Raw genomic sequence first — 21,158 nt, 5'->3', positions numbered from 1 at the left:
ATAGGGGGCTCCCGGAAGGTGAATCCGGTCGTATTTGGAGGGGGTCCAGTCTGGTTGATGTTCCAGCTCTGGTCCTGACCGTCAGTCCGTCTGCAAGCGTGTCGGTGCGGGACCTGGTTCCTGGTCATAGTTCCAGCTCCTGCTCCGGTGTGAAGAGGAGGAAGCGGTGCAGGAAGCGTCTTCCTCATGTGTTCAGGTCTTCCTCATGTGTTCAGTGTGCAGTCATGAAGCTCGTCCTGCTGCTGCTCCTCACCGTCCTCTCCCATCGGAGCGACGGATTCCGGATCAGATTGGACTACTGCTCCAATGGAAGCTCTCCGGACCTGCACCTGCACCTGGACCTGTCGGCGGTGTTCCGGCGGGTGGACCCACGCTTTCTGTCCGTCACCGTCGATGCGAGCCTGGCCTCGAAGGAGAAGTTCATGTCCCTGCTGAGGTGGGTGTCTTGTTGTTGCCGCAGATGATCAGCCGCGGACTTCTCCGGTCCGTGTCGTGCTGCCACGGTACCGCGCAGACCGGATCAATCCAGGCTTTAAAATCGGATCCAGAGTCCGTTTACGTTAACAATTAACACGACGAGGTGAACGCCTAAAAGAGCAAGGACAGTTTTCAGCTCCATTTCCTGTCAGAAATGTCATGAATCAGCAGGTAACGAGTCAAAAGAAGCCAGAAAAACAACTAAAATAGGAGCTGAAAGTTACACGTTTTACTTTTTTAGTCAGAAATCTGAGTGTTAAAGTCACATTTGTGATGTGTAACTCCAAATAATAATAGTAATAAAAACTAATCTTAATTGTAGGTGAAAAAGTTGAAATTTAGAGTAAAGATCTCCAAATGTGACAAAAAGTATATTTTAACTTATTAAAACTCAAAGTTTTGATTAAAAAAAAATTCTCAGGACATAAACTCCCAATTTGGACTTGGGTACAAAATAAAAGTTAGCAGGTCACAATTCTAGAAAGAAAAAAAGGAGCAAATTTTTTTTTAATTTTATTATTTATTTAGTTAAAATTCAGATAAAAAAAAAAGTAAAAATTAGGTAAAAGATACAAGATACAAAAAAATATCAAAATAGATTTATCTGAGCTCAGAGAACATTAATGTGCTGATTGATTCTTGTTTGGCTTCATAATCTGATCCCGGGTCAGTTTATTATTTATTAAATGAACCATTGACCTTGTGAAAGTCTAGAGCTCTGCAGCAACAGAAGAAATCTGAGTTTCTGTCCTCTGCAGCTCTCCGAAGATGAGGACTTTGGCGAAAGCTTTGAGTCCGGCCTTTTTAAGATTTGGGGGGACCAGACAGGACTTCATGGTGTTCAACCCTCAGAAGACCCGGCAGCTGGATTCAGGACTCCCAGCAGGTAAATCCAGATGTTCTTGTGTTGATCAAAGCAGCTTCAGCGCAGAGAAGAAAACGCAGACATTTTTTTGTCCCTGAAGCGTGAAGTAGCCACGCTTTGGCCTGACTAAAGCGTGACATTTACATGTTTTGAAAGCGTGAATCTTACATGCATGTAAATGTCATGTTATGTTGGATCATGTGTTCTGATGTCAGAGTCCTGTGATAAAGTGGAGCTGCCCTGGTGGCTGGAGGAGCGACTGAAGAAGAACTGGACGCAGCAGCAGGAGATCCTGATGAGGGAGGAGCTGCACAGGAAATTCAGGAGAGTCCAGTTCACAGGTAGGTTCGGGTGTCTGTCTGGTGTGTTTACAGGTACATCCAGGTATGTGTCAGGTGTGTTTACAGGTAGATTCTGATGTCTAAGGTGTGTTTACAGGTAGATATCTCTCAGGTGTGTTTACAGTAAGATCTCAGGTGTGTTTACAGGTAGATCCAGATGTGTGTCAGGTGTGTTTATAGGTAGATGTGTGTCCGATGTGTTTACATGTAGATCCAGATGTCATTCAGGTGTATTTACAGGTAGATCTAGATGTGTGTCAGGTGTGTTTACAGGTAGATGTCTCTCGGGTATGTTTACAGGTAGATCCAGATGTGTGTCAGGTGTGTTTACAGGTAGATCCGGATGTGTGTCCGGTGTATTTACAGGTAGATCTAGATGTCATCCTCTGTCTCAGAGCTCACCATCGACCTGCTTCACTCCTTCGCCAACTGCTCCGGCTTCGATTTGATCTTCGGCCTGAACGCTCTCCTCAGAACCGCTGACAACAGCTGGAACAGCAGCAACGCCGGCTCGCTGCTGAAGTACTGCGAATCCAGACGGTACCAGATGTCCTGGGAGCTCGGCAACGGTACGTCTCCATTTTCTATTTCATATTCTCGTCCGAACTTCTGTTTATTTTTTCTGTTGGGGTGGTTTGTACAAGTCTATTAGCTTTTAACTCTATGGACTGCATAAAACTATAAAAACTAAATCAGACTTTTCAACCTGATAAGTTCCAGCTGATCACGAGGAGGTCTGCATTAAAGTTATTTCTTCTTCTCCTTTAGTTCATCATCACAGGGAAGTTTAAGTAATATTTAAACTCTGTGGTCTCTTATCTGATGCTTTACTTTCATTTTCCCTGTTTTCATGCACACAAGAAGTTATCTCATGTTATGGTTTCCGCTTCCCTTTTTCTCTCACACAGAAACAGGAAGTGTTGTTTTTCTTTAAAAAGAAGTGATCCCAAACGTGTCGTCTGTGTCTCCTCTAGAACCGAACAGCTACGAGAAGAAGGCCGGGGTCCGAGTGGACGGATATCAGCTCGGACTGGACTTCACCCACCTCAGAAAGATGATGTCGCAGTCTAAGCTGTACCGCGGCGCCGGCCTGTACGGGCCAGACGTCGGGCAGCCAAAGGACCACCGGACGGACATCCTGCAGGGGTGAGAGGTCACGGTGACCCTGATAGAGCCTGAGAAAATTAAACACTTAAACAAACTCTAATTGAATAATGAAACTAATCAGTTAAACTGCATTTCCTCCATCTGATCTGAAAAACGGTCAAAATCTGAATGAACCCTGGAATGAATAACTTTCAGCATGTTTGAATCAGTGATTTATTTTGGAGGGTTATTCATACTGTATCGGTCTCTCCTTCCTCCTTCCATCATTTTATGTAGTACGTATTTCCCACCTTAAAAATATAACTAACATATTCTATTTGTGCATAAAAAAAACTCAGTGAACTGCAGTGAAAACACAAAATAAAATACGACGTCAACTGTGTGTGGCAACAAGGAAACTGCGACCTTCCTGACATGAAACCAACAGAAAAGTTAAAATTATAATAATATAATGAATTATAAAAGTATAAACTGTTAGAAATAAAGAAGATGTTTTACTGCAGACGCTTACCTCTTTTTTTTTTTTTTTTTTACTGTGTTCATCAGTTTAAATCTGCGCTTGAAGGTGAAGCTGGACTGAGCTCTGCTTCTTTCTCTTAACTGAGTTACAGAGTCACACGTGGATCGTTTTAACTCGGCATGTGTGCCGTTTGTGCGTTTACGCATGCAGACTGAATTGTAGAGCTAACGCTGCTCATTTCTGTGTCGCTGCCGCAGCTTCCTGCAGAGCGGAGCGGACGCCGTCGACGCCTGCACCTGGCACCAGTGAGTCCCCTTTCTCTCCAGTCACTCCAGTGATATTCATGCAGTCATAAGAGACGAGCTGCGGAGTCAAACGGGAATCAGACTTTATCTCGTGATGTGTTCAAACCACAAGATTTTTCTGGACACAGAAGTATTACAAGCTGACAGTGATGATATATATATATATATATATATATATATATATTTATTTATTTATTTTTTTTTAAATCATTTGAGGTGTAAACAAAATTCCAGAGTGCACTTCTCCTTTTAGGAAACTCGAAATCAGACGTTTAAAATGAGTAAAAAATGGAGCTAAATAAACTGAAGTAATGGTGATGGACTGAAGCAGAGTTTCGTTAAAGTCGTGGCTGAATTAAACTCCAGCGGGATTAAAAAAAAAAAAAAATCAATAAACTGTTTATTAATTTGGAAAACACTCGGCCTCGTGTGCTTCCTGTATCCTACAAAATAGAACTGAAATCTTTCCTGTAGTTGATCAAACTCTTACCCAAGTTGGTAAATATTGGATTGATAAAGGCATGACGTTGTGCTGAAATAAAGCCTGTATATATATATATATATATATATATATATATATATTATTATTTTTTTTTTAATAGGAAATCATTTAAATATGTGCTTTCCAGTTTTCATTTATAATCTATAATAACTCAAAGGAATCCAAATAGAGTGGCTTATTACCTTTATTAACCTTTAAAAATGTATATAATAGTACTTTATATAACTTAAGAACAACGATGGGCCTAAAGTTGCGCCCTGTGGTACACCTGAAGTAGTTTTAAGGGCAGCTCAGTTTGTTTCTAGAGAGAAAACAATCTGCAGGAAACCTTTATATTATTATAGTAACGCTGTGCACACTTACGTTAATGATCATAAACTGCACGCTCTCCTGTTTCCTAGTTATTACGTGAACGGCAGAGACACATCCCTGGAGGATTTTCTCGACCCTGAAGTTCTGGACACTCTGGCCTTAAAGACCAATGAAGTCCTGGAGGTGATGACACTCTGTACTCTCAGTGACTGATCGATTGTGATGTCCAGATGTTAACAGCTGGTCTGTGTTTTGTCCTCTGTTTCAGAAAGTGAAGCTCGTGTCTCCGGAGAAGCCGGTGTGGCTCGGAGAGACGAGCTCGGCCTACGGAGGAGGAGCTGTTGGGCTGTCCGACACCTTCGTCGCAGGATTCATGTGAGTCGAGTCGAGATCAAGTCGGAGTTAACAACCCTGTTTCCAAAAAAGTTGGTACGCTGTGTAAGATGGAAATATAAAAACGGAAACGTGATGTAATTGGAAATAAATTTCATCATCTACGGTTCATAATATCATTAAAAGAGTCTGAGAATCTGGAGAAATCTCTTGTTTGCAAAAGACAAGGAGGAAAACCCAATACTGGATGGCCGTGATCTTCAGGCGGCCCAGCGTTAGAAATAAACACAATTCTGTAGTGGAAATCACTGCATGGGCTCAGGAACACTTCTGAAAATCATTTTCTGTGAACGTAGTTCACCGCTCCGTCCACAAATGCAGGTTAAAACTCTACAAAGAAGGAACCAAATATAAACATGACCCAGAAATACCGCCGCCTTCTCTGGGCCCGAGCTCGTTCAAATAAAAAATTTCAAAAATTCTTTTGGGAAATTATGGACACCGGGCTAAAGAAGAGCGGGACCATCCAGCTTCTTATCAGCACATAGTTGAAAAGCCAAATCCTATATCTGGCAGGATTGGGACACTATTTCACCGGACATGACAGGAAGTTCGACTGTGGTTTGTGATGTGTTCATTCTCCATGATGTAATTGAGGAGGGCTTCTGTTTTTTTCTTCCAGCCTTCATGTACTTTGCCTTCAGTGTGAGATTGGCTGGTCGGTTATCTGGATATGCTAACATTGGCAGCTTAGCGCACTTTTTTTGCTTTTGTGTTTTCAGTTGCAAAAACCGAAGACAGACCTTCTTTTTAGTTTTTGTGTTGAATCTTTTGTGCTTCAACATGTGGAGAAAGACGAACTCAAACCCTCTGTGTGTGTTTACTGTGAAAGAAGTGAAAATTAACGGCAATGAGGAAATGAGCCAGAGCGGCTGTAACTCTCATTATCAACGGGGGTTGTGGTTTCTCAGGAATATACACAGGAGGCTGATTGAGTTTACTGATTACCCAGCAGCCCCGCGGTCTCATGACAAACCTTAAACTAAACTAATCAAACCAAGGCTCATCTGTGCGATTCACATTAAAAGTAACACACAGCGGCTCCAAAACGTTCTCAGGAATGTTTGAATTTCAGCTCACGATATAAAAAGACGTCAGCGCAAATTTAAAGCAATATGTTAAAAGCCAAACAGCCATTAGAAGAAGTTTGTTTGGGTTTTTAATTGTAAAAAAGAGAACGTTTTAATTGTGGCTCCCCTATTGTTAAGTATTCAGTTTGCTACCGCGAGCATTCGTCGAATCAACCAGCTTCTGTTACAGCTTTCAGTCGACCCACAGCAGAGCATCGATCCCCGCAGAAGCTCTCCGGGATTCAGGTCAGGACCACAGACTGGATGTTAAACACTGTGGCGACTCTGTGCTGTGTGCAGGTGGCTGGATAAATTAGGCCTGGCAGCCCGACTCGGCCTGGACGTGGTGATGAGGCAGGTGCTGGTCGGCTCTGGGAGTTACCACCTGGTGGACGACAACCTGGACCCTCTTCCTGTGAGACCGCGTCGCTCATTTCATTGGCTCGCTATGTCTTGATTTTGTCTTTGAATATTACTGCAATATTCCTCTTCTGTCACACGTCAGAGAAAAATATGACGTTTAACAGGAGGTTAAACTACACGTGATGGTAACGTTGTGATTTAATTCTGAGATGTGCAGCTGTTTCAGGACTGATTTTACATTCCTCTGTTCATGACTTAATAACATCACAGCTCCAGGGTTCATGACTTTCATAGAAGACATTTCCTCAAACATAAATTGCTTCACACGCCTTTGTTGTTCCGTTTTAAATGTCCTTTAAAACAGAAAAGGATTTGGAAGACATTTTTGTCGATTACAAAAACAGCAGCAGCTCTTATAAATGTCTAACTTCACATATTTGCTGCTGATTGGTCATCAACAATTCTGAGAGCCACATTTGTTTGACACAGTTTAGTTTTGGTCCAACTTCTTTCACGTGGAAACAAACTGTAGAACCCCACAGCAGGGGGCGCTGCTGCACAGAGGGGCTAAAATTTTTTTTTGATTTTATTTCATTTTTGGCCACATGGGGGCAGCGGATTTATCGAAAATCAAAAACTGACATATTTAATGCTGAATATAGACTGTATATGCAGAAGTGCCTTAAATATGCAATGCCACTGAGGGCCACTAGGGGCTGGCTCCAAAAGACTCCCATTCAAAAAGCATCAACTTCTCTCCTCAAATACAAAGTCTGGTAAAAAGTATCTGCATTGATTGACATGGCTGAAGTGCAGTCAGAGTTCCAATATAAGTGGGCGGGGCATAGCCAGTCAGATCAACCCTTCGCTCATCATTCCCAGCTCATCCAAATATGAAAATGATCATTTAACATCTTTAGCTTCAAAGAAAAGAAACATATTTGGGGGCTTTCAATTTAGCCTTACAAAATATATTTTCCTTCAGGAGCTGGTGGAGACCAAAAACGGAGCTAAAAGAGAGTAAATATCAGACTGATGTTCATCAGGCGGAAAAAAAAACACGACTCCAAACAAATCGTCATTTTGATTTTTGATCTGTGACTGCTTGATGTTAGATTTGTCCCTAAGCTAATTGTATGCAAGATGGGTTTTTTTCCAGCTCGCTCTTCTGCCCCCAAGTGGACAAACAATCGCTTAACGCAGCTTTAAGTGAACACCCTGCCTGTCCTGGATCTTCTTTCAGGATTACTGGTTGTCCGTTCTCTACAAGAGACTCGTCGGACCGGAGGTTCTGAAGGTTGAAGCGTTTTCCGATTTTGGCCGGAGTAAAAGAGTGAGGCTGTATCTGCACTGCGCCAACAAGAGGAGGTACGCTGCAACTACAACACGGACAACACAACAGAACCTGTGATCTGGAGACAGTAACTAATTTCAGTCAAAAACAGGGTCAGAAATTAATACTTTAATGGTTTTATTTACTGTTCATGACAGAAAACGATCTGTAAACTGGTATTAAAGTCTGAGTGTTTTGTTGTTGTGGCCGATTTCTTTTTAGCTTTAATCTGTGTTGTTTTCAATGTTTACGTCTTATTTTAACAGGAAGCAGCTCGTATGAAACTGAACGTTTGAAGAATTTCTGTTTTTCATTCCTAAACCGCTGAAATCAAACTTCTTGGGTCACGTTTTTAATTACCTTCAATTCTCAACACTTCATTTCAAAATTTTTAATCCGGTTTTAGCGAGACTTTTACTTTACCATTATTTCCAGAACTCAGAGATGTAAGATAAATACATAAATAAATAAATGGTTTATGGTCCCTTATGAGTGTATTTAAACTTTGACGGAACCTTAATCACACTATTCAAACGATTACTGACATATTCTAATGGTTGTAAACCACAAAACAAAAACTCTCCGTTTCACATCAGCTGCTTCGTGTTGGAATAAGAAACAAGAATGTTTTGCTAACCAGGAAAATTCACTAATTTCAAGCTAAAACAAAACCGATAAAAAAATCCAGCCGCCGCAGAAAAGATCAAAAGAACATTAAAACGAGCTAAAAAAAAAAAAAAAAAACTCGTTAAAGACTCTGCTCTCTGTTTAATCACGTTGGTGTGCGTGTGTCTGCAGCTACAGCGGCGGAGCCGTCGTTCTGATCTCCATGAACCTGAGCAAGAAGCCGGCGAGGATCTCGGTTCCCGCTCTCGTCTCCGGCAGCACAGTGGAGGCCTTTGTCCTGCAGTCGGATCGGCCGGGGGAGGAGGGGCTGTACTCCAGGTGCCGTTGACCCCCTTGCCCTCCTCAATGAGCCCATTTATCTGTGAAATGTGCACGAATGGTGTCACGGGAAGTTACGTTTTTAGCACCTGACGTGCATCTTAAACCGCTGCGCCCCAACGCGCTCTTATTGTGAAAGGACGGACGCTCGCGTAGTTTTCACCGTGTTGTTATCCCTTCGAGATGATTTCGACCAAAGATTTCCTGCAACGTGGAGCCAAAACACCGAAGTGGGAACTCGTTCTTTTTCTCAGTCCGGTAATAAATGACAGAAAAAGAGGCGTCGTTTGAAACGTCAGTTTCACGTTACTGTTAACCTGAGCTGCAGAGCCAATCAGAGTCCAGCCCCACCTCAGTGTCCGCTGTGATTGGCTGTTTCACTGTGAGTCTCTAACCCTGTGTTGATGACCTCACTCCGTGTCCTCTGCAGGTCCGTGAAGCTGAACGGAGACGCGTTGAAGATGGTGGACGATAAAACTCTTCCGGCCCTCGGAGGACTCCGCCTGCCTCCGTCCGAACACCTGCAGCTTCCCGCTTTCTCTCTGGCCTTCTTCGTCCTCGTGGACGCCCGGGCGGCGGCCTGCGGCTGACGCCCGTGGGGGACTCCTCGGAGGCGTTCTATGATCGTCACTGCGACGTCACGCCAACACGAGCTGACCTGAGACAGACTGAAGGAGCTGCAGTGCTGCGTCCGAGTTATACTGCTGTTTATAATGAAAAGGGTTTTTCCAGTCGACTCAGGTGGGGACTCTAAATTCTGTACCTAAACTATGGTCATGCACTTATTTATAAAGGTCTGTATTAAAACTCTTCCTGTCTGTCTAAAAAAAATGTTGGGGAGTCCGGTACATGTCGGGAGTTTTCCCACCATTGTAATGTTTAGGTGCAGGACGTTTGAGGCTCCACCTGAGCTGAATGAATCATCGTGATGCACATAAAAAAAAAAAAAAATTTAAACTTGACTTTTCTTGATCTGATGGCTGGAGTTCCTCCCCAGAAACTATAAGCACTAAACTTTAGTTTAGTCATGAAGGTTTTTGGATGTTTATTTATTATCTGCTCTGACTTTTCCAGATGTTTTGGAAAAATGTTCACAGGTGTTGTAATAAATGATCAAAAATGATGTGAAATTTCTTCTTTTTTTTATTAAAGAAAACTTAAAATTAGATTTTATATTTACCAAATACACGCACCTAAGTCTTCAACAAAGTTGGTGTGACAGAGTTAGATAAAATAACGGTAACTTTAATCTGTTAGTGAGAAAAATATCTAGTTAAATTCCAGTTACGGTTGAAAACGTTGGGGATCTGAATATATTCTGTTCAGTAAAAATCGTGTCTTTTTCTTTCAGATAAAACAATTAGAAAACCGACGCATTCAGAGGGGATTATATGTTGTATTCTACATTTAGGTGATCGTTTGTCTTTCTTTGATTCATATCCTCAGATCTAATCAAAAGCATTAGACGCTGTGAGGAATCAGATTCAAAAGTCACATTTTCTATCACTTCTTTTATTTCACGTCTAACAGTGAACACACCGACTGCAGAATCGAATCTGTTTTCAGTTCAGAGACTGAGTTTATTCTTCCTGCTCCTCCCCGTGTGTGATGATGTAACAGTGATTTGTAATCCAAGTTTCCTGCAGCGTCGTTGTTCGACGATTGGAACATTGCTTCACCTGCGGTCGGACAGATTAACATCAATCCGGTGGTTTTAATCAAGCACATGTGAAAAAAAAAAAAAAAAAAAAAATCTGTTTTTATAAAAAAATCAAGAGTTACGAATGGAACCACAGTTCTATGATTTCAGGATGATCGCTACAAGAAAGAAGTTTTAATTGAGAAAGATTTATGAGTTACTGTTTTTCTAAAAGTCGATTTCGTCATGTTTAAAATTCAAATCAACTTATTTGAACTATTCTTAAATAAGAAAAAGGTAGAAAGCTGCATTCAAGAACAATCCTGGACTCTATAAAACTCTCTAAACAATCTGATCTGAACCGAATGATCTCGACATGCTGGCAGATTTTTGGCCACTTCTTGAAGTCGCTGATTTTCTTTTTTTTTATACCCCTCAGGCGTGAACTTGTCTGATTGTGTCATCACAACTTTCTGTAACCTGTGGAAACAGGAGACGGATTTATTTCACGTCTCTTCACAGCTGAAACGAAACGACGTTTCCGAGCAGTAATGACTCACTCGTCTTTGTGAACGAAGCCTTTGTCGTCGGGGTCGAACAGTTTGAAAGCGTTCAGGATGGTATCTTCAGGGTCTGTGCCTGTTCAATAAACAGTTTTAGCTGCTCCCTTTATTATTCATGTTCCTGAGAAAATGCCGGTTTGAGACAAATGTTTCTCTGGAACTCATGTTAAATCTTAATTTAAGATCAATGTAAGTTTCAGTGTTTTTTCAAAGTTAGTGGAAGACGTTGGTGCACGTACTCGATGTTGGGGGGAGAAAGGGAAGTTAAAAAAAATGTGTCAAATCGTCAAACGTTTCTCCCCTGGTGACCAAACTTTGACCTGCGCGTGTCAAACCGGTGGCGTTACCCTTTAAAAGGCCTCACCGTGGAGCTTCTCTCCAAACAGGTTGAGGAACACGGCGAAGTTGATGAGGCCGCCGGCTTCCTTCAGCGTGTCCTCCAGCTCGCTGTCCTTCACGTTGAGTTTACCTGAACGCAGGAGACACGCATCGTGTTCGCGCCAGGTCCTCGTGGCGTCCGACGGGAGAAAAATCTGCTCGTGCGTGCGTGTGTGTGTGTGTGTGTGTGTGTGTGTGTGTATGTGTGTGTGATCGCAAAGCTACGAACCCAACGAGGCGTACGTGTCCTTCAGATCCTCTTTGTCGATGAATCCGTTCCGGTTTTGGTCGATTAGTGTGAAAGCCTGCATTAGAAAGGTTAGAGGCGTGAAACTACGAGATGAAACGGCTGCGGATGAGTCTCGTAAGCTACTTTGATCTCTTGGATCCGGGTTTGTTTGAACATGAAGAAAACGTTGGACGAAGCTCTCTGAGCTCTTTTAGCGCCTCCCTCCTTCTTCTTTGTCTTCCTGCTGGCCTGATGAAGTGAAAACTGACGTTATATAATTGCAAGGTCAAAGACAGGGAACGCTTTGTTGTATCTGTGATTTTAACCCTATGATCTTCGGGCCCTCAGTGCGTTGAAAACAATTCAGCAGTGGAAATCGCTGCATGGGCTCAGGAACACTTCTGAAAACTATTGTCTGTTAACACAGTTCATCGCTGCATTCCAAACCGGTCAGGCGAGAATGGGACAACAGTTCACTTTCAAAACTCCAGCGACCGGTCTCCTGAGTTCCCAAATGTTTACAGTGTTGTAAAAAGAATTAGTGATGCAACACAGTGGTAAATATGCCCCTCTCACAACTTTTTTTTAGAAACGTGTTGCTACCATCAAATCTAAAATTAGCATATATTTTTCATAAAACAACAGAATTTCTCAGTTTCAACATTTGATATGTTGTCTTTGGTCTATTTCCATTTAGATATGTGTTTTAAATGATTTGAAAACCATTAGATACTGTTTTAAGTTACATTTTACACAGCGTCCCAACTTTTTTAGACTATATACTGTTAAAGCTTCTAATCATTGTCTATTAATGGATGTGTAGAAACTGATTGTGTATTTTAGGTATAAAATATTGATCTCACCAGTAACTAAAGCTTATATTACTCAACTAAATTACCTCTAAATTGTACTTGTATACAGAACTTGAGTAAATGTACTCAGTTACTTTCCTCCACTAGAAAAACATGAATTAAAGCTTTCAGATCTGAGAAATAAAACACAAAGACGTACCATCTCTGCTCCTCTCGGTGATGCGCCGCCGTCGCTCTGAGGTTTGGCAGCAGACACCTTAAATACTGCAGCTGTCCGGGGTGCACACGGCAGCTGATGATAGCCCGAATGGAGCGCAGGGCTTCGGGGGTCCCACGGGGGACCGAAGCGGGACCACCCCAGTCCTGTAAAAGTCCCCTTACGTGGGCAGGATGTCCGGGTTCTCCGGGGGCACCAACCACAACTGCTGCTGCAGATTAAACCCTTTTAAAGAGTTTCTATTTCCAGTCCAACATCAGAGACTCAGACTCACACTCCTTCATCTCTTTCTATTCTTTTATTGAGCGTAATTAATGTGGAGAAGCAGGTTTACTTTGATTTTTCATCGTTCTTTTAAAACCCGGTTTCCAAAACATTTGGGACGTTGTGGAATATGTAAATCAAAACAGAATGCAATGATTTGCAAGTGGACACAAGACCATTGGACATATTGGACCATTGGATTCTGGTCTGATGGGACATTTTGTCTTTGTCAGACTCAGAGAAGGTGGACGGATGTCTGCATGATGGATAAAGTCTGAGCAACCTGGTTTTCTGAGACTCACACAAACAAAGGCCCCCTGCAGTTTGATCAGCGTCCACATGACGGCGCTGTCGACTTTCTCTTCAGCTCTCCGTGCCGTGTTCGGGCACCACAGAAATACAGCACGTTTGGCGCTTAACGACGTTTATCGGTTGGATGTTTGGGGCGTTAATGTTTCATTTCAAACATCCGTAAACGGAGCTACCCATCCTGTGACCAGCCTGGTGCCAAACTCCAAAAAAAAGTTAGAAGATATTTGAATCAAGTGACTAAATCTTCAAAATAGTTGCCAGTAGTTGATGAATCCATACAACTGATGTATGTCAGCAGCATTTACATGTTGTAGAATTTTTGATAATAAAATTCTGAATTTTTGTAGTTTAATCCTTCAGAATAACGTAGAACAGATAAACAACAATGTTCAAACTCAAGAGTTTTTTTTATTTATTTTATTTTTTATGGGTTTAAGATACAAAGTGGTTCGAGTGTAAAAGGTCCGAACAGGTTTGAACACGGTTTGTCTCGGGGCTCCGCCTTCACGTTCCCGTCGGAACTACATTACCCAGAACCCCCCGCGCCGAGCCGTGTTGTAGGAAATCCTCTTGCGGCGGATTATTGTAATCCGACAGAAGGGGTCTGGACGACACATCGGATCACGACAGGAAGAGAAAAAAAAAAAAAAGCAAAGCGCAGCGGCCTGGAACAGATGCAGCTCGTCCGAGAATATAAAGGGATAAAGTAGGGGTATGATCTGACGCCGCTCGGTGCTGCTGCAGCAGAAATCGGCGCCGCCCGGGCCGCTTCCTGGACACACGGCGACGGCTGCTCGGCGTCCCTCTGCACCGCGGAGCCGGGCACCTGAAGGAGAAGCTCAAACCGCTCGGTTCAAGAGACCCCCTCCCTCCCTGCTCCCTTCCCTCCTCCTCCTCCTCCTTCTCCTCCTCTCCCCCCCCCCCCACCACCACCACCACCGCCACCACCACCCCGGATCAGCTGTGAGACTCCAGCCCGGCTCCGCTCGGCTCGGTCGCCCTGTTCCTGCAGCTGCTCCCGCCACCACCACCACCACCATCACCACCACCACCCTCCTCCTCCTCCTCCCCCCCCTTCCCCTCCTCCACTAGCTAGCGCTGCTAGCTCGCCGCAGCTAGCTAGCTAGCTGGTCCGGAATTTGTCCGGTTTCGTTCGGGATTTCTCTTCCGTTTCCGGCCGCAGTCCGCAGGGAGGGAGGATGTCGGCCAAGGACCAGACCAAAATGTCCACCACGGAACGACCCATCAAAGGTACGACTCGTTTCCCTCTCTAAATGCTCTTGTTCCCGGGGCAGGAAGTGACCGTTGCTGGTGTCGGGGTGGGAGGGGGGGAGGGGGGCGGCTAGCCTGGCTGCTAACCGTGAGCGGGGCGGCTGGATGTCACGCAGCACCCGCTCGCGGCTCATTGTCTCCCCCACCCCCACCACCACCCCCTCCCGGGGCTCGTGAGTGCGTCCAGCCCGGCCGCCCGTGCTCGCCGCTTACCGCCTCTCACCGATCAGCCAACCGGGGCTAATCGATCGGCAAGTTAATCAATCAATCCGGCGGCGGCTAATCAGCTAGCCGTTTTAGCTTAGCTGTCAGGAGTGCCAGATGTCAGCTCGTCCGGGGCTCAGGTTCCCGGAGCGGCCGGACACCGGGCTCCTGTTTCCGGACCAAAACCGCCCCGTGCCCCGCGGGACGTGGCCTCGAGTGGCCGCTGACGTGGAGGCACGAAAACATTTTAAATGTTGTGGATGTGAGAGTGCTGCAGTGTGTGTGTGTGTGTGTATATTTATGAGAGTGAATTGGCCTGAATAATATTGCCCCCCCCCCCCCCCCCCCCCCATCAAACAGCTGTTTGTCTAAAATGACTTTTTGAAGATGAGGAACTCTTCATCAGTCCACTGAGACTGCAGGTTTAAATCTGACTGAAAACATAAGAACATTTTTTTTTTTGTTGTTGTTGTTTGTTTTTCTAAAAGCTTTAATCTCAGACGTCTTTTAATATTTGTTATGTAGAATATATATATATTTTTTTTTTAAACCCTATTTTTCATTGTGTAATCCACCAGTTGATGAATTACATCTCTTAAGTAGTTTCATTTCAGACACAGACTGGTAAGAAACGTTAATAAATTCCTGCTCTTATATAAACACAGGTCTTATTATTGATTGTGGAATCATTTAAAAAGGTGTTTAATTGATCATCCGGTGTCCAAAAAAAGTCTCACAAAAATAAACCTCAGATAAAATGTCTCTCAATGCCTGTTAGATGTTGTCCGACAGTCCAAAATCCCAAACATCAGATAAAACAAAATAATCAAATTTTTAAGAAGCTGGGTTCAATCCATTTTGACATATTTATTACAATCTGAATGTTCAGTGATCAATAACAGATCTCGGCTCTGCGGCTGCGGTCTGAATGTTTCTCAGTTTTCCTTGGGAAAAAAAAAAAAAAAAATCGCTCAAATAAAAGAATCGCTTCACGTTGTGTTGGTTGAACAATCCTTACCAGTAAATATTGACTATGCCGTTTGGATGAAGTGATTCTTTTGTCTCCGAGGAGGATGATCTTTTTTTTTCTTTTTTTTTTTCCAACCTTTAATTGTTCACCGATCTGTCAGACTGTCATCATTTAACAGGAGCTTAAAGCGTCTGTCGGCAGCTCCTGTTCCCGATGAAGCTGATCGGATCGATCGCTGATGATGGAGAGCTGAAAACATGAAGACTATGCAGTCAGAACTGAATTTATGTAGGTTTATTATCAGGAAATCGAGAAAAACACTGAATTTAAAGTGCGTGCAGCGTTTCTGACTCTTCAGTCACGACTCAGACGGATTTCTGTTTGCAAAAGATGCAAAATTAAAAGCTCTTTGCAAATAAAAGGAGGATCTGGCTGCAGGCACTTTAAACAGACTGTGAAAACGGGGAGAAAAAAAAAAACTCCCTTTTTCTGTCACTTCAGCTCCACAAACTAACGTCACAGTTGGAACCAAAGTTCAAGTTTTTTTTCTATGTTAAAACTGTTTCTTCACAGAGAAAGATGTTGATCTTTTTGTGTTTCAGTTTCATAGTCATTCCTAATGATTATTACGTTCTTCGTGATGTCTACTGTTTCTGATGTTAAACTGTGAAATATCTTCCTCCTGTCACATCAGAATCAGTTTGTTTTACTTCCTAATATCAGTCCAATTAAAAACGGATGACGGTGGAGCTGTTTTAAATCTCTTGGTGTTAAACTGTGTGAGGCCACCAACGTCCTCTAACTTCTTTTTTTTTTTTTTTTTTGTTAATGTTCGGTCGTAAATTTAGTCAAATTTGTTCCTAAAACATCCGAAATCAAACGTGTGTCAACCTGCAGAGGGAAAAAAAACAGACCGAACAGTTCAAACACATTCAGTTTAATGTGTCAAATACAACCAACGAATGTTTGGTGGATTTTAGTGACGATTAATCGATAATGCGGCTGTTGATCGCAGGTCGACACCGGCTCACACTGACGGTTTAATTCTTTGTTCTGAATCCGACCAATCGTAGCGAGCTAAGTTTCTGAACCCGCCAAAATAAAGTGCATGATAAAACCATTTCCAGCTGAAATGCTGATTTGTCAGGTTGTCGGCTTCAACGATCAGACGTTTATTCAACACGTTGATTGATGGGAAATTAATCGGCAAGTATTTATAGTCAATTTTTTTTTGGAGCTAAAACTGCCAAACTGTTGCAGCATCTCAGACGGACGATTTAATCAAATACGTCACTTCACACTGCGGCAGATTTTCTGACCATTTTCTGCCTCTTCGCAGACCATTAATTAATTAACTAATGATGCAAAAACATCTGCAGATTCATTTGTAATGAAAATGATTATTCCAATAAAAGCCCAAATTTACCTAGAGGATTTGATGCTTTTCTTTGTGACACAATGTTAAATATTGTTGCGGTTCGGTGAAACATTTCTGACATCACAATCAGCATTTTTCAGTTTTCTGACTTCTCACAGACAAAATAATTCATTTGAAAAATCTGCAGATGAATCTGTTGTGAAGATATCTGTGTGTCAATAAAATTGATTTCCGTCAGAAGTTTCGGTCTCTCGGGTGGGATATCCGTGGCGGTCGCGTCTGATTGGCTCAGCGGGGTTAAGCGAGGCTTAAGCTGCAGGAGAGCGCCGCGTCGTTAAAGCTGCCTTCTCGCGGCTGTGGGTCCGACAGGAAGTGGGAAAACGCGCCCGGTCTGTGTGGTTGAGCTGCGACCGGGCTCTCCTCGTGGGCCTTTCACTCCTTCTGTCTGCTAACACTGCGACCCAAACTCGACAAACCTGCTTCCGACACGGCAGAAGTGTAATTAAACTGCTGGAGTTCGTGTTGTCTGATGTGATTCAGTCGAGCTGCGGCCGATCGATTTCATCTCCCTGATATCTGTTACGTAAACAGATTGATCGATGAAGTGTCCGCGTGAGCCACGAGACGCAGGAAAGCTTCTAATTTGACAGGCGATTAGATGACAACAGAGCCCATCAACCTGATACATCATCAATTACATCATCAGTGAAATCCTAAACGGGAACTAACGAGATTATTAATTTCGTCGCTTTAATCAAAGAGATAAAAACATTTTGATTTCTGAGGTTACATTTATTTTCTTTTGGTTTTGGACTGTTGTACAGACAAAAAAAACTAAAACATGGAGTTGCATTGTGGGGAAATAGTTCACTGTTGCCGCCTCTGAATCCGCTCAGCTGATAATTATTTCAGTGCAAACTCGGTCTGATGCTGCAGCTTAACATCGCTGCCCTTTTATCACTGACTACAGCTCCTGTTGGAGACGCTCAATGGGCTGTGTGTGTGTGTGTGTGTGTGTGTGTGTGTATACACAACGATGGATCTGCTCTGGCTGCTTCGGCCTTTTGGCTTAGTTACCGATGGTAATCGAATCAGTCCGGCCGTTTGCGTTGCTGGGCATGTGTAATGATTCTGTCCTCATTCATGATTGATGGAGCCGATTCAGTGTCCTGCTTTAGGCCCCAGGATGGAGCTCTGTCCTGGGTGCTGCTGTGGGCCCCCGAATGGAGCTCTGTCCTGGGCCCTGTCTAGAGCAATTCCACCAGTCCAGAACCGGGTCAGGTCTGGTTCCAGAACCTCGTTTTTCTCGCCAAGCCAAACAAGTTTGTAGTCATGGTGACGCAACGGTTCTGCTGCAGATTGGCGGAAATGCAGGTCGTTTTTCAAGATGGCACCCCAAAAAAAAAAAAAAAAAAAGAGGTTCTAGAACCAGATCTTTGTCTCGCAACTTGGGCTACTTGTGTTACAGTTAAGTGTTATCGTTGGACTGTTGACTGGATGGGCGTAAGTTTGACACCTGAAGTGTCTCCGCTGCGTCCTTTCTCTGATTATCTTAACACCACTTCCTCTCGCGTCTCTGCGACACCACAGCTTCATCACTTCCTCCTCGACTCTGGCGTCCGAGTTGTAGAGCAGATAACCTCACATGTGTCTGGAGCCCGGCCGCTCTTCCTCCTCCTCCTCCTCCTCTTCCTCTTCCTCCTCCTGCTGCTGCTGAACCAGTTCAGGAGCTGGCGTGATTGGCTGAGCGTGTGCGACCTGGTTCGGTTTCAGAGTCGTAAACTAGACCATCGGGCCGGGAGCGAGCGTGCCGTACAGAAATACTCTCCGATCACGAGTGACATCGGCTCTGTCACCAGACGGAGGAGGTTGGATGTTCGTGGGTGGAGTCACGGCTAATATCTCATATTCATGTAAATTACAGGGGGGCAAAAATACAAAATAAGCATCGGTTCGGATGTGATGCCTGCAGGTAGTCGGAGTTAAATTACCCTGCAGGGGGTCAGAAAAAGTTTCACGAAGATTCATTGTCATCTCCTTATTCTCTTAAACATGACATCTGGTGCAGAAGTGGTGCGTCTCGTGTTGCTAAACTATCTTTGTGAGGGGTGAATCTGAAGGAGCAGCGTCGCCCTCCGAATCCTCCACGTCTCCATGAAAACATTCGTGTTTTTTTCCAGGAATGAATCTGGTTGGTATTTCCTCCTTGTCCTGCCAAGCCTCTCTCTCTCTCTCTCTCTCTCTCTCTCTCTCGTGCTCACTCTCTCTCTCTCTCTCCCTCCCCCTTTTGTCTTCTGGTCGGGCCCCGACACGTCGTCCTGGTCGTTGAAGAAGAGTTTCTGTTAGTCGTGTGGCTGCAGAGTTAAAAAAAAAGAAGAAAAAAAAAGCAGGTCTTTCACTGGAAAATGACTCAGTGTGACTGACTTGGTTGCCCTGGTAACACATGTACAGTTGGGGGAGAAAAGGTGTTGTGTGATTGACAGGCCTGTGGTGCAGTCGGATTTTTCTACTGTGGTAGGTGGGTGGGGCTTAGTGCCCCCCAAATATGCTCACTTCTGGCTCTAAAACAAATACAACTCGGATTATTCAGCACTGTTAAATCACTCCTGTCCCTCTGAGACCCCTCAAAAAGTCACGTCACAGCTCTGATACTTCTGATTCAGTATTATGGAGGTGATACTTGCAGTATTTTCCCCGTGTGGTATTTTTACTGCAGTATCTTGAGTACCTGTCGGCCTGCAGACGCCGAACCAGGATCAGCCGTTAGGTTTTCGCGTTTGAAAATATGACGCCACAGAGGAAGTCGAACCTGTCGACACTGATGCTAACGTAACAGAACTCATCTTTAAATCAGACGTTGGTGTGGTTTTTTTTTTTTTTTAGTTTGCGATTATTATGTGAAACCTGCTCCTGCTTGTTCAGGCCGAAACATGTTTCGTCGAGCTGCTCTTTTCCTCTGCGGGCTTTAGATCCTTCAGATACCGAGCAGTGGATGTTTCTGAGGTTTTCTGATAACCGGCCTGAAACTCCACAGTTTGACTGACGGCCTCGGCGTCGAATCAGGAGCCGCTCCTCTCGGGTCTTATCGGTGTGTCTGTCGCTGCCCGTCTCACCCCTCCTCCCGTCTCCTCCTGTCTGCAGCGGTGCCGTATCCTCCCGGCACTCGCCTGTCAGTCAAAGACTTGTACGTGGACGGGAGGCCCAGCGTGGAGGTGCTGAAGGCCCATCTGGTGAAGGAGGGTCGGCTGGAGGAGGAGACGGCGCTGCGGATCATCAATGAGGGCGCCGCCATCCTCCGCCAGGAGAAGTGCATGCTGGAGGTGGAGGCCCCCATCACAGGTAAAACACCCATAACCCTCCACCCACCACCACCCTCCTGTACTTCCTCCTCCACCCTCCTGTCCTTCCTCCTCCATCTTCCTGTCCTGCTCCATCTTCCCACCCTCCTATCTTCCATCTTCCCACCCTCCTATCTTCCATCCTCCACCCTCCTATCTTCCATCCTCCACCCTCCTGTCCTTCCTCCTCCACCCTCCTGTCCTTCCTCCTCCACCCTCCTGTCCTTCCTCCTCCATCTTCCTGTCCTCCTCCATCTTCCTGTCCTTCCCCCTCCATCTTCCTGTCCTGCTCCATCTTCCCACCCTCCTATCTTCCATCCTCCACCCTCCTGTCCTTCCTCCTCCACCCTCCTGTCCTTCCTCCTCCATCTTCCTGTCCTCCTCCATCTTCTCCATCTTCCCACCCTCCTGTCCTTCCTCCTCCACCCTCCTGTCCTTCCTCCTCCATCTTCCTGTCCTCCTCCATCTTCCCGCCCTCCTATCTTCCATCCTCCAACCTCCTGATCAGATTCTGACTCCAATCCTTTGAGTTTCAGTTTTGTATTCATGTTGTGTTGAACCCCAACAACCCCTCTGTGTGTCTCTTTTGTGTGTCTCTGTGTGTTCTCAGTGTGCGGAGACGTCCACGGCCAGTTCTTTGACCTGATGAAGCTCTTCGAGGTGGGCGGGTCCCCCAGCAGCACCCGCTACCTGTTCCTGGGAGACTACGTGGACCGAGGCTACTTCAGCATCGAGGTAGGCGGGGCGCTCGTCTGTTGCCGTTAGTAACGAGGCAGGTGGAGTGTGCTGGAACAGCAGAAGAACTCTCGGTGTCAGCAGGACGACTCTTGTTTCTACTGGCTTTTTTTTAATTTTTTTTTTTATCGTTTGACGATAAACCAGAGTCAGTAAAACGCACTTGTTGATAATCGATAAATTTAGACGGAGCTGTGACTTTCAGACAGAATTTGTTTTAAAGATTCTTTAAATGGAATTCACGTAACGTCCAGAGCTGCGGCTGCACGGCGTCAACAGAGCAGCTTTAAATAGTCAAATTGAATGAAAGGCGTACTGTTCACCTCCTGACGCACACACAGTGTTTCCTGGCCACGCGACCTTTTTATCATTCT

General features: G+C 44.5%; 3 protein-coding genes across 7 annotated transcripts in view; 2 read left to right on the top strand and 1 right to left on the bottom strand.

Moving 5' to 3' along the window:
- Positions 1-39: 39 nt before the first annotated feature.
- hpse (heparanase) lies at positions 40-9,596 on the top strand. Of its 2 annotated transcripts, XM_069167223.1 has the most exons (12): positions 45-436; positions 1,236-1,363; positions 1,558-1,683; positions 2,079-2,252; positions 2,658-2,829; positions 3,508-3,555; positions 4,459-4,552; positions 4,638-4,744; positions 6,133-6,247; positions 7,439-7,563; positions 8,327-8,473; positions 8,904-9,596. In XM_069167223.1, exons 1-12 carry the CDS (start codon positions 225-227, stop codon positions 9,061-9,063), a joined length of 1,608 nt encoding a protein of 535 aa, XP_069023324.1. In that variant the 5' UTR covers positions 45-224; the 3' UTR covers positions 9,064-9,596. The 2 variants fall into 2 exon arrangements, with proteins under 2 accessions (XP_069023333.1, XP_069023324.1); XM_069167232.1 differs by lacking the exon at positions 8,904-9,596 and having other exon boundaries at positions 40-436; positions 7,439-7,641; positions 8,327-8,411.
- A 457-nt stretch (positions 9,597-10,053) lies between these two features.
- On the bottom strand, positions 10,054-11,525 carry LOC138204537 (myosin light chain 5-like). The gene is given in 7 exon segments (XM_069159835.1): positions 10,054-10,093; positions 10,095-10,158; positions 10,549-10,592; positions 10,673-10,751; positions 11,040-11,144; positions 11,283-11,358; positions 11,424-11,525. Coding segments are annotated over 7 exon segments (444 nt in total). The 5' UTR covers positions 11,460-11,525.
- A 1,913-nt stretch (positions 11,526-13,438) lies between these two features.
- The window catches only part of ppp3ccb (protein phosphatase 3, catalytic subunit, gamma isozyme, b), a 22,580-nt gene continuing 14,860 nt past the window's right edge, over positions 13,439-21,158 (top strand). For all 4 annotated transcript variants that reach the window (XM_069167138.1, XM_069167146.1, XM_069167129.1 and 1 more), the window contains exons 1-3: positions 13,439-14,138; positions 19,853-20,050; positions 20,660-20,784. In XM_069167138.1, coding sequence (XP_069023239.1) covers positions 14,087-14,138; positions 19,853-20,050; positions 20,660-20,784 — 375 coding nt within the window. In that variant the 5' untranslated portion in view covers positions 13,439-14,086. The remainder of the gene's footprint in view (positions 14,139-19,852; positions 20,051-20,659; positions 20,785-21,158) is intronic.

Source organism: Embiotoca jacksoni, unplaced genomic scaffold (genome assembly GCF_022577435.1).
Source record: "Embiotoca jacksoni isolate LCO1_2020_lvr unplaced genomic scaffold, fEmbJac1.0.p SCAF_10, whole genome shotgun sequence".
NCBI classification, from domain to species: Eukaryota; Metazoa; Chordata; class Actinopteri; family Embiotocidae; genus Embiotoca; species Embiotoca jacksoni.
The sequence above is the reverse complement of the archived record's forward strand: the minus strand, read 5'-3'. Positions and strand labels throughout refer to the sequence as shown.